Raw genomic sequence first — 11,901 nt, 5'->3', positions numbered from 1 at the left:
ACACACACACACACACACACACACACAGCCACACACACACACTCGCACCCACACAACTACAGGGCCAATTTAGACACAGCCTTAACCATAAGTAACCAAAAAGTATTTTGGCATTTTTAGTTTTATGAATGCAGTCACAGATTTTAATAAAAAAGTCCTTGGGGGGACCAAAAAAGTGCAATATATACAGTACATTACCCCCCACACACACACACACACACACACAGACACAGAAGCAGCAGTTCATAAGCAGGAACTCAAGTACATATTACAACAAAGACATCATACCCACAGGGATTATTGGGACGTTTGTAACAGGAAAGTGCGGAATTTTTATTTATTTGTTGTTTAAATGTTGCACAGCCTGGCCTCTGAACTGAAGGGAAAAAACTGCAAAGAACAGATTGTACAAAACAAGCACAAGAAGGTACAGCTGTTTCATACCATTATGTAACAAAACTAAACAAATAAGCACCACAACTATGGCACAAGTATGCAACAGTCAGCCTGACAAAGGGTTTTTTTTATTTACTATTTTTTAAAGAATTTCCATGAAACAATGCAGAGGGACAGGGGAGAATCTAGTGAAAATACATCACAAAAAAATTGTCATTTTTACAAAAGAATCTTAAAAACACTTTTCGGCAATGTCTTTAATATTTACACAGCCTGGTTCCTAAAAAGTGGACTCTTATGTAATGTCATGTATATTGTTTGTTCCTCTTTAGTTTTCTATAAACTTTAATAAGGCTGTCATAATTCACATTTCATATAGATGATATTTTATATATATATGCACACACGTACATAAAGTTTATTAAATACTTCATGGTGCAAAGTTCAGACCTGCACTAGCCATATAAGCACGGCATTCTATAGTAGTCTGAAGAAGCTAATCCCAACTAAAGCATAACATCACAGCAATATTTCATGAATGAATGCTATAATGGTCCTTAATGGTCTGAGAATATTATGTGTTAGTTGGGTAAGGACTTCAGATATAAAGAAACTAACAAGATTGTCATATTCTGCCAAAAAATTGGCAATTTTGAAGAAATTTTGTGGCATTAAATATACATATAAAAATGGTTTAAGATTTTTTCACAGTTTACTTAAAGTTATGGCACATAATCAAATTACTGAATGTAGTGAATGATAAAAATTTCACTTAACCTAAACAGCAGGTTGAAAGAATATAATCATATGTTAAGTTTATTAACAATGGTTTAAGAACACTTACTTGGGTACAGAATATTAAGTTTAAAAAAATTGCATATTTGCAGGAATTTGGCCTCAGAGCAGCAAACTAGTTACCCAAGGCCTACCTTCTTCGTATTTTGATTTAGAGTGACAGAGTGACAGTTCAGCTATATGATGTAAACCATTCCAAACGAATGCTGGAAAATTGTTTACTGATGTGATTTCCGCAGTTTCTCCATATACTGTTTTCACGACATCTGTGAATTATGTGGTGTGATAACGTGTGTGGAATAAAAAGGGAGATGCTCATAATTCATATAAAAATAACGAATCTGCTTGAAGAGAAGGTATACAAACACACACCCATGCCCTCGCCTAAACAAATTCCCAAAGTGGAAGCAGGGAATCCCAGAATCCCTTGGGAGCTGCTACAATAGAGTGGAATAAGCTTGACAATGGTTGGATCCAGCTAGTCTGCAGCACCACCAGTTCGGAGCCCCTGAGCAGAGGGAGCTACTGACACTGTTAGGTTCTGAAGCACTTACAGAGACTCCCATACCACCTGAACCCTTCCATCACGAGCCCTGTGGCTGTAAACAGCCAGCTTAGAAGTGTCTATGGGAATAAACAATGAAAATTCACAGGGACACAGAGCAAGACCACAATGTATTATTTATACTCTACCTATTCAGATAAAAAGTGCTCTCTAAATCTTAAATAAACTCATAAAATGTGTTTGCGTCTTCCTTTACCCTCTACAATGTATCACAATAAAATCAAAGGAGTGAATACACTGAAAGGCCAGGTCAGTTGTGTTTGACCACACAGCACAGAACCGTGGCACTAAACTGACTTCCTGCAGCAGCTTTGATTTCTTACCAGGGTTCTAATATCTGAAATGAAATTCAGTGAAAGGAAGGAAACTTCTTATTGTATGACTCTTGAACTCAATTATTTTCTCCATCAGGGAAGATCCTTTAGAGGGAAGTTCACTCAGGCCGTATGAAACTCGATGTGATTGAGGTTGCTCTGCTGATTTCGTACCATATTTGTCTTTGTGGGTACGGGGCACGAGGATGAGGTGATACCAGCCCAAAACCTGGATCATATCGTTTCCTGGCCTGATACGAGACCCAAAATCGACTGACAGTACAACAGAAATAAAAACGCCCAAATTCTCACAAAGTAATATCCTGTAACTCACAGTCATAGAGATATGAGTGCACTTCTTCATTCTTCCAGGTTTTTCCTGCATTGATAATTCTCCAGTCTTTTACTCTCTCCCCTTCCATGTGAATCTTCTCTCTAAGCTCCTAACCCTGTCCTCAATAGGCTTTAATTACAGAAATCTTCAATGGAAAGTGCTGAAACGAAAGTGAATAAATGTCAGCTCGTAAAGACTAAATGAATGGTTATATAATCCATCCACCTTCTAACCACTTATCCCATTATGGTGGGGGGTGGGGCCTTGCCATTATAACGGGGGTGGGCGGGGGGGCTTTCCATTATAGCGAAGGGTGGAGCCTTTGCCCTTATGGTGGAGGGTGGATCCGTTCCCTAGCAGCACAGGGTACAAAGCTGGAGTACACCCTGGACAGGATACCAATGCATCACATGGCACAAACACCCACATATAAACACACACTACGGGCAATTTAGAGACACCAATTAGCCCAACTCTACATCTTTGGACTGTGGGGGGGGGGGAAACCGGAGAACACAGGGAGAATATTCAAACTCCACATGTTGTTAGAGTCAATATAAAGGCAGCAGACAGAAAGGAAACAGAACTTCAATCTGACAAGCATTGCACTAACTGTTAATGAGTGAAATACATTCATGAGATAGGCACAAACATCGGGACCCCCACTTCAGTGTCTGTATAACTTGTTTTCTCCCCACAATTCCTCTCCAGATTATCTCTAGAAAGCATCAATTGATCAACCAAAGATCAACTGTTATTAAAATTAGTAAATGATTACCCATTCCTCTACTGCATTTCTCTGCTTTTATATCCTAGGCAAAAGTTCTGTTTGAAGGATATTCCCAGAGTGAAGTGCATCCTTCACAGTCCTTCACTCATCTGTGCTTCACAGGTCAGTGTCCAAGCCAAGGGTAACATTCAGCATTCTTAGCATGACAGGTTGTACCAGGAAGGAGCTCCGGCGATGACACCGACGTGCCAGTCTTCCAGCGTCTTGATAATTATGAGTCCCGTAATAATAATCTTTAAAAATCAAACACTCTGTCTGGTGGAGCTCACACCTTATAGTAGATATTGGTGGGGCTCTGGGGTGCTATCTCTTGAACAATGTAAACAGGGTGGCCATAGTCACCGCTCACCTTCTCATAATGTGGGCAGAAGATGCTGTCAGCAGTCCTGAGCGGAATGATGATGTCACTCAGCTCGGAGCCATTGCTGTGACTACCGTTGCCACGCTTGGGTGTCGCCAGGGACCTGAGCGACATAGTGACGGTGTGCTGGGGCGGATGCTTATGGTGCCTCTGCCGATATTTCAGCAGCACCACCACCAGGGTGACGATGATGATGATGAAGATCACGCTGCCCGATGCAGCGCCTACAAACAGTGCCACCTCAGAGCCAATGACACTGGTCGACCTGCCACCCTTTCCACTGGTCTCACCTTCCTGCTGCGAGGCCCCTGATGAAAGAAAGTCACATGGTCATATGGCATCACATGGGGCCGCTTCAGTATAACGCCGCCAGGAAAAAAAAATCACCTTGGATTTAATCACTCATAACTCAACAGAAATCTACCTTGACCTCTCTGGGCAGCGACTGAACCCAGGAGAACCATGTTCCTCACTGAAACAGACCCACATCCATCTATAAACACACTTTCTGTTAAAAACCATGTTCATTCATGAAGCCTGGTGGCATCTTCAGTAGGGCTAAGTTAGGGTTAGCATTAGTCTCTACCCACCATGTTTCTCCATTGAATCATTCAGTTTTTTGTGGGAGACCTTCCCCAGTCCCTCTCGGTACCGGGGCGGATGTCTGGTAGGATAATCTTTGGATGAAACTGGATAACTGGGACCTGGAACAACACAGGTTTCACATACAGCTATTTACTTAGGCTGGCTTAAGTGTTCTATATACTGTAGGTGTGACAACACCATTTACAGCATTAGAAATTCGTTAATTTTTCATATCTCTGGCCTTTATTGATGGGTGTAAGCTTCAGAAAGGTGGCAGGCGGTAAGTGATTTGCAAATTTTTTTATCTTATGGGAAATTCATCCTGGTGTATACAGGTGTATCAGTGCTATCGCAGACAATGCCCTGTGGCTACAGAGCTCAGACACTGAACTGATAGCAGCCGAGATGCTGTAAATCCGATTTAGCAATTCTGACAGCTGTCATGACAACAGGAAGGTTGTACACATGACATTTTAATTTCAGGCTGAAAAATGATTTGGGCTTGGAAAGAGTCTGATGTAGAAGTAGCCAAACTGACATGCTTAATACAAAGCAATCATGGATATAACGCAAATCTCAACACAAAGCAGAGGGTCACAGCAGGTCTCATTACATGCACCTTAATCGTTCCTCTTTCCCCTTAATCTTTTACCAGCCCACACACAACATTTATTAACATCATGAAGGCCACTGGCTGCACTCACTTTGGCCAACTTTCATAGTGATCTTCATGGATTTGGTCTTGCACACACCTCCTTCCTGGTTCTCCAGTCCTTCCAGGGAGCCATTAGATGTGGCTATGAGATTGAGAGAGGAACAAGATAAGCACAAGCACCTAGCATCAGTATTACATGTATATATCAAAGAGAAAAAAAACCCAGAAGAGCCAGAAGACCTCCCTTTGAAAACTTGCCACTAGCCTCATTGATCATGTATGCCACACCTACGTATTCAGTACACTGGTAAATACTGATTTCCACTCAGTTCCAAACAAGTTACATTTCACATGACTAACAAATACTGGCTATGGTCTAACACAGTAACCCTATCCATTAAAGCCGTTCAGAAATGTAGATACAGAAGTCCTATTAAAACTAAAATATGTGAACATATGGCTAAGGTTCTCACTTCCCTACGCTGAACGCAGAATAGAAGAACCATCTTCTTAAAAGCACAGATTTGCACCGATGTTCCTCATTCTTTCCTCTTTTGTTACTCCTCTAATAATCGGCTAACTGTCGTTATGGGTTTTACAGCTTTTTGGGTGTCACTGACTCCGCTGCTGTGAGGATTACCGACTGTCTCGTTGTTGTTTTGATGGGTTAGCGGTATGCTAATGCTATTGCCCATTAACAAAAACAAAAGGTATGATACGCTGAAGTATGTCGCTGCTGGTGGTTAAAAGGAGCTCGCCGGCTCTACTGATGATAGGACCTTTCTGAAACAATCTCGGACCATGATATAGGAAGGAAATTCAGTTATTGCTCAGTAGCCAAATCAGTATTGTTTCCACACCGCAAATGCAACATTTTCCTTGGGTTTCACGCGTTTGCTTTTTGTGGGCCTATACGCAGTCGTCTTAGGCCACTTCTGATTGGTGAGCATGACTGGCATGCGAGAAGACGTGCCGTATAATGCATATCTTAAATCGCAGTGTTTACGATTTGCTAATCACGTTATTTTAAATCGCGATTTCGATATGAAATCTATAAATCGTCCAGCCCTACCTCTAACTGTACCCAGACAATATCCAGAAAGAGACTCTGCCACCTGGAGTGAACTCTGCCTTACCATCCACAGTAAATTAAATTAGTATAGGTTATTTCCACAAGCACCTGCTACGGTAATAGTACATTTTCACTCTGTAATTCAATCACCTGTGTTCTCTCCAAGCCCAGCATCGTTCTGCTGCCCCTAGAGGCTCAGAAAACTCACTACAATCAACATCTTGCTTGCCTGAGTTAATTCAGTAATGCAGATTTAATAACATCTGGGAGCCTATCCACTGATTGACTGCTTGTACACTCCGGCCTGTATTCCCTCCACTGGGCTGAGATAGACAGCCTGCTCCTTTCAAACTGTACCAAAGCCTGAAAACACTAAACAGAAGCTTCTCCATTAACTATAGCTCAACTATAGTTATGTATTCATGAATACAATTACCATAATGCATCCTTATATGTTCATTTTGTCCTGGTCCCTTTTTCCATTAAAATCTGTAACTCTAACCCTACATGCATCCACAGAACATATATGCTTCTGCTTCAAGCAAAGCACAACACCAGTGTTGTGTTCCAAGAAAATCTAATGAATCGCCCAGCAGTAAATAGCCAAGGATTGCAAAAAAGACTTGCATGACCTTACACTTTTCCCAAGAGATCTAATATTTCAAAGTGCCCCATGCAGTTTAGGATTATTTCCAATTGTTCATCAATGTCACAAACATATTGCAAGACTGGCAAAAGAACCTATTATGATGTCATACCCATTCATATCTCCACTCTGGCAATGGTACCATTAAACAGACATACACTGCAGTTAATCTTAAAGCGAAACGCGAGGATGATAATGCAGCAAAGACAAATGTGCAGCACAAAGTGGAGGAAACGCAGTGGGCACCACAAATAACACATACAGCCTGGGGAGGAATGCCACATCTCTCTCTTTGCAGACTGGGACTGTTTATTCATAATGGAGCCACGTGTCTCTAGGAGTCACACTGCAGTCACAGTAGAGGTACCCACCCGTGGTCAGGGTTAGTAACACTCAAAGAATTTAAGTGTTCACTCTTTTGTCACTAATTTGGCTATTTGCTTCCTTCAGAGGGCATCTTTGTTTAAGAACTGAAACAGAACATTGCTGTAATCACTCTGCAGGCACTGAAACGCTGTACTTGTATAATTCACAGTCCAACATGTTTGATTTGACTATAAACAAATTTGCATCAAATATTCATGACATGCTGTCGCCAATCGAATTCTACCCCCAAATTCCAGCGATTTCAAGCACTACCTTATAAACAGGTGTGATTCCTTAAGAGAACTAAACCTGACCAAGGCCAACACAACATACCAGTGTCAACAAGAAGTCACTTATCAGGCTCCAAAAATGTTAACATTGTGGAAAGCTTTGATGGTACTTGTGGAGAGATAGATTTGTAAGTGGTGGCGCTGTGTGACATGCAGTAATTGCTTCCTGCATTTCCCTGGTGCATGCAGTTATGGGGTGCCCAGTGCCACTTAACTCCAGAAGCTCCATTCTCCTGATCGTAACCCTTGACAAGTCCAGCATACATCTCCAAAGTGTGGTGGACCTTCACTAATGCTGCACGAATGGGCAATACAGCAAATTTATCAAGGTTTCAGTTTTGTCTGTATTAATGAAACTACCCAGATAGCAAAATTCTTTTGGGCCAGATCTGGCCCACACTATTCATTTTCCTTTGGCCCAGATACCGCAAAGAATGACGGCCCTGTGACGGCCCAGACCTGGATTTTCTGATTTGGGCCATAACAGGCCCAGTGACGGCCCAGACATGGTTCTTCCTGATTTGGGCCATAACAGGCCCAGTGACGGCCCAGACATGGTTCTTCCTGATTTGGGCCATAACAGGCCCAGTGAAGGCCCAGACATGGATTTTCTGATTTGGGCCATAACAGGCCCAGTGATGGCCCAGACATGGTTCTACCTGATTTGGGCTACAACAGACCCAGTGACGGCCCAGACATGGATTTTCTGATTTGGGCCATAACAGGCCCAGTGATGGCCCAGACATGGTTCTACCTGATTTGGGCCATAACAGGCCCAGTGACATCATAAAGCACAATGGATACACAATTGATATCAATAAAGTTTATTTTTACTTTTACTATAAACAACATATAAATGCTTTTCAACAAACCACTGATTGATATTTAATTACACTTTACTTTGTAACATCAACAGACAGATGAGGCGTTTAAAGCACTTCACAACATACAAAATATCTAAGAACATGGCCCTGTAAAACTGGTTAATAAAATGTGAAATTTGGGTGGTCAAAAACACACACAAAAAAATCCAAATACAAAACAAGTAAATACATCACAAACAATGGAATTAAGTGTCATTTGCCCTTTTTGCATGTTCCTTCATTCCTCCATCCCTGTCAGGTGCCAACTGAAGCCATCTTTGAATGTTTTTCTCTGCCTCCTGGTCCGTTGCACTCCTAGTTAAGGAATTTTGCAGCCACAACACACAACACAAAACTATTAATGCCACCTGCTTCTAAGGCATAGAACATAAATCATACCATCAAGATCAAGACAGCACCCAACATTTATAGTATAAAACAATTCCAAAACACATACAGTAGTACACAAATAAGGAGATATGAATCATTATGTCCATGACAGAATATCATGAACAAGTAAACAATATTTAAACAGGGTTGTTAATTTCACCATTTAATTCACAACACGTCAAAGTTGTATGCATATATGTATGCAATCTGAAATGTAATATCTGTTCTGATCTGACATAAAAAAACACTCATTGCTGAACTGTAACTGTCCAGAAGGCTGCTATATCCAATACTGCACAGAATATATGATTGTTCCATATGAATTTCATCCCTGTTTTTTTTTTACTGTGACTTTAATATGACACACAACTTTACCAACTTATGATCATGCATAACTGATAAATCTGTCGATTGATCAATTAGACGCATATATATATATATATATATATATATATATATATACTCACCTAAAGGATTATTAGGAATACCTGTTCAATTTCTCATTAATGCAATTATCTAATCAACCAATCACATGGCAGTTGCTTCAATGCATTTAGGGGTGTGGTCCTGGTCAAGACAATCTCCTGAACTCCAAACTGAATGTCAGAATGGGAAAGAAAGGTGATTTAAGCAATTTTGAGCGTGGCATGGTTGTTGGTGCCAGACGGGCCGGTCTGAGTATTTCACAATCTGCTCAGTTACTGGGATTTTCACACACAACCATTTCTAGGGTTTACAAAGAATGGTGTGCAAAGGGAAAAACATCCAGTATGCGGCAGTCCTGTGGGCGAAAATGCCTTGTTGATGCTAGAGGTCAGAGGAGAATGGGCCGACTGATTCAAGCTGATAGAAGAGCAACTTTGACTGAAATAACCACTCGTTACAACCGAGGTATGCAGCAAAGCATTTGTGAAGCCACAACACGCACAACCTTGAGGCGGATGGGCTACAACAGCAGAAGACCCCACCGGGTACCACTCATCTCCACTACAAATAGGAAAAAGAGGCTACAATTTGCACGAGCTCACCAAAATTGGACAGTTGAAGACTGGAAAAATGTTGCCTGGTCTGATGAGTCTCGATTTCTGTTGAGACATTCAAATGGTAGAGTCAGAATTTGGCGTAAACAGAATGAGAACATGGATCCATCATGCCTTGTTACCACTGTGCAGGCTGGTGGTGGTGGTGTAATGGTGTGGGGGATGTTTTCTTGGCACACTTTAGGCCCCTTAGTGCCAATTGGGCATCGTTTAAATGCCACGGCCTACCTGAGCATTGTTTCTGACCATGTCCATCCCTTTATGACCACCATGTACCCATCCTCTGATGGCTACTTTCAGCAGGATAATGCACCATGTCACAAAGCTCGAATCATTTCAAATTGGTTTCTTGAACATGACAATGAGTTCACTGTACTACAATGGCCCCCACAGTCACCAGATCTCAACCCAATAGAGCATCTTTGGGATGTGGTGGAACGGGAGCTTCGTGCCCTGGATGTGCATCCCACAAATCTCCTTCAACTGCAAGATGCTATCCTATCAATATGGGCCAACATTTCTAAAGAATGCTTCCAGCACCTTGTTGAATCAATGCCACGTAGAATTAAGGCAGTTCTGAAGGTGAAAGGGGGTCAAACACCGTATTAGTATGGTGTTCCTAATAATCCTTTAGGTGAGTGTATATATATAAGGATATATTTCCATCACTAGGAATTAAATGCACAAAGTCGTAAATTGGAACTTGCGGTGCTCATTTTTAACCAAACAAGTTTCAGATATCACCAGCAACAAAGGAGCAGTGGACTGAAGTGACATGTCCCCCATGAAAAGAAAAAAATTGAAGGTGCAGGTTTGGATTAGCTGTGGCGCGAGCTTTATCACTTCTCAGACAGAGAAATGTCGTTTGGCGTGGGAGATTGTTGTGTTAAATGCGTGTGTCCCACACACAATACGTGAGACTTGAGAGCTCTGCAGATGTAATCTAACATTAAACATCTGATTTAAACTCGAGAGCCCTGTATTTAATATTATGTCAAGGCGTGTGACTTGTTTGAACCGACTTTTTAAAATGAACGATCATTCCCAACATACCGTTCCGACAGAATCTTAAGCTAAAATCTCTGACTAAAAAGGTTAAATGGAACTTTAAAAGTAACTGAAATATTTCACTTACCACAATTCGCTCGTTATTATTCAAACTGAATCAGCCATCTAAAGTCGATCGACGCCGTCAACAGCCTCAAAGTCCGGTGAAGTTGCAGTGACGTCTAAAGGACATTGATTGGTCTAAACTGAAACGTTAACGCCCACTTATTTCAGGATTGGTTGTTCAGCGTAGATGATCAAATACCGAACGGTCAATAGAAAAGCCCTATACACAAAGTATTCCAAACGGGTTTATATTTTTAAAAGACAAGATTTTAGAGAAGATAAATTAATGTTTTCATTTGTTTTTACTTTTCCTTTTTTAAGTAAACATGTCAGATGAAAATTAATGATTGACGATATACCGTAGTTAACAAAAATATCCAATAAGTTTTAATGGTTTTCCAATGTTAAACAAAAAAATTATCATATCAGTGGGACTGTACTATGTCAACAGCTGGTGCTTGGAGTCTTTTTGTATGTCAGCCATTGGCCCTTTATTGTGTTTCTCATGATCTTTAGTATAGGCTTTATCCCAAACAGACAGTGGTTATGATATAATAGAGAGCAGAGCCTTCAGCCACAATTTTATGCCAGATGAGGGTCAGGTATGGGACAAAGCATTACCAATGCTCGAACAGACCCAGGTGACATCTTGCAGATTTACATATACAACATAATGAAATGAGAACCTCATATATATTGCCTTAGAAAAGGTGCAACGAGAATGATTCCTGGTCTTAGAGGAATGTCTTATGAGGAGAGGTTAGCGGAAGTGAATCTGTTTAGCCTTGAGCAAAGGAGACTAAGGGGGGATATGATTCAGGTCTATAAGATTCTAACGGGTCTGGATGCTGTTCAGCCAAATGACTATTTCAGTATTAGTCTAAATATTAGAACTCGTGGCCATAAGTGGAAATTAGCGGGAGAACATGTTAAAACAAATTTGAGGAAGCCCTTCTTTACACAGCGTGTAGTTAGAGTATGGAATATTCTTCCTGCTAGTGTAACGGAAGCTAAAACCATGGGTTCCTTTAAATCCGAGCTAGATAAGATTTTAACAACTCTGAGCTATTAGTTAAGTTCTCCCCAAACGAGCTTGATGGGCCGAATGGCCTCCTCTCGTTTGTAAATTTCTTATGTTCTTATAGACTAAGACCAGGGGTCACCTTTTTGAAACTGGGAGCTACTTCACGGGTACTGAGCCTTACGAAGGGCTACCATGCAGTTTGATACATTTTTCTTAAATCATGTATAATAAACGCGTTTTAAATGCTTTCTTTTAGATATTGCCATTTTCAAATCTATATAAATGCAAATGTGATTAAAGAA

General features: G+C 40.9%; 1 protein-coding gene and 1 long non-coding RNA gene across 9 annotated transcripts in view; both read right to left on the bottom strand.

Annotated features, from left to right (window-relative positions):
* Nucleotides 1-308: 308 nt before the first annotated feature.
* The window catches only part of LOC111855933 (ephrin-B2a-like), a 60,673-nt gene continuing 49,080 nt past the window's right edge, over nucleotides 309-11,901 (bottom strand). For 7 of the 8 annotated variants that reach the window (XM_072698033.1, XM_072698035.1, XM_023835901.2 and 4 more), the window contains 3 exons: nucleotides 4,845-4,937; nucleotides 4,146-4,259; nucleotides 2,675-3,863 (listed from right to left, as the gene is read on the bottom strand). In XM_072698033.1, coding sequence (XP_072554134.1) covers nucleotides 3,460-3,863; nucleotides 4,146-4,259; nucleotides 4,845-4,937 — 611 coding nt within the window. In that variant the 3' untranslated portion in view covers nucleotides 2,675-3,459. Of the gene's footprint in view, nucleotides 2,565-2,674; nucleotides 3,864-4,145; nucleotides 4,260-4,844; nucleotides 4,938-11,901 lie in introns of those variants that run through there. The other variant, XM_023835737.2, reaches the window with a different exon arrangement.
* LOC140577802 (uncharacterized) lies at nucleotides 7,978-10,942 on the bottom strand. The gene is made up of 2 exons (XR_011981938.1): nucleotides 10,598-10,942; nucleotides 7,978-8,347 (listed from the first exon to the last, which is right to left on the bottom strand). It is a non-coding gene; the product is annotated as an uncharacterized lncRNA (long non-coding RNA).

The sequence above is a fragment of the Paramormyrops kingsleyae genome, chromosome 1 (genome assembly GCF_048594095.1).
Source record: "Paramormyrops kingsleyae isolate MSU_618 chromosome 1, PKINGS_0.4, whole genome shotgun sequence".
Classification (NCBI taxonomy): Eukaryota; Metazoa; Chordata; class Actinopteri; order Osteoglossiformes; family Mormyridae; genus Paramormyrops; species Paramormyrops kingsleyae.
The sequence above is the reverse complement of the archived record's forward strand: the minus strand, read 5'-3'. Positions and strand labels throughout refer to the sequence as shown.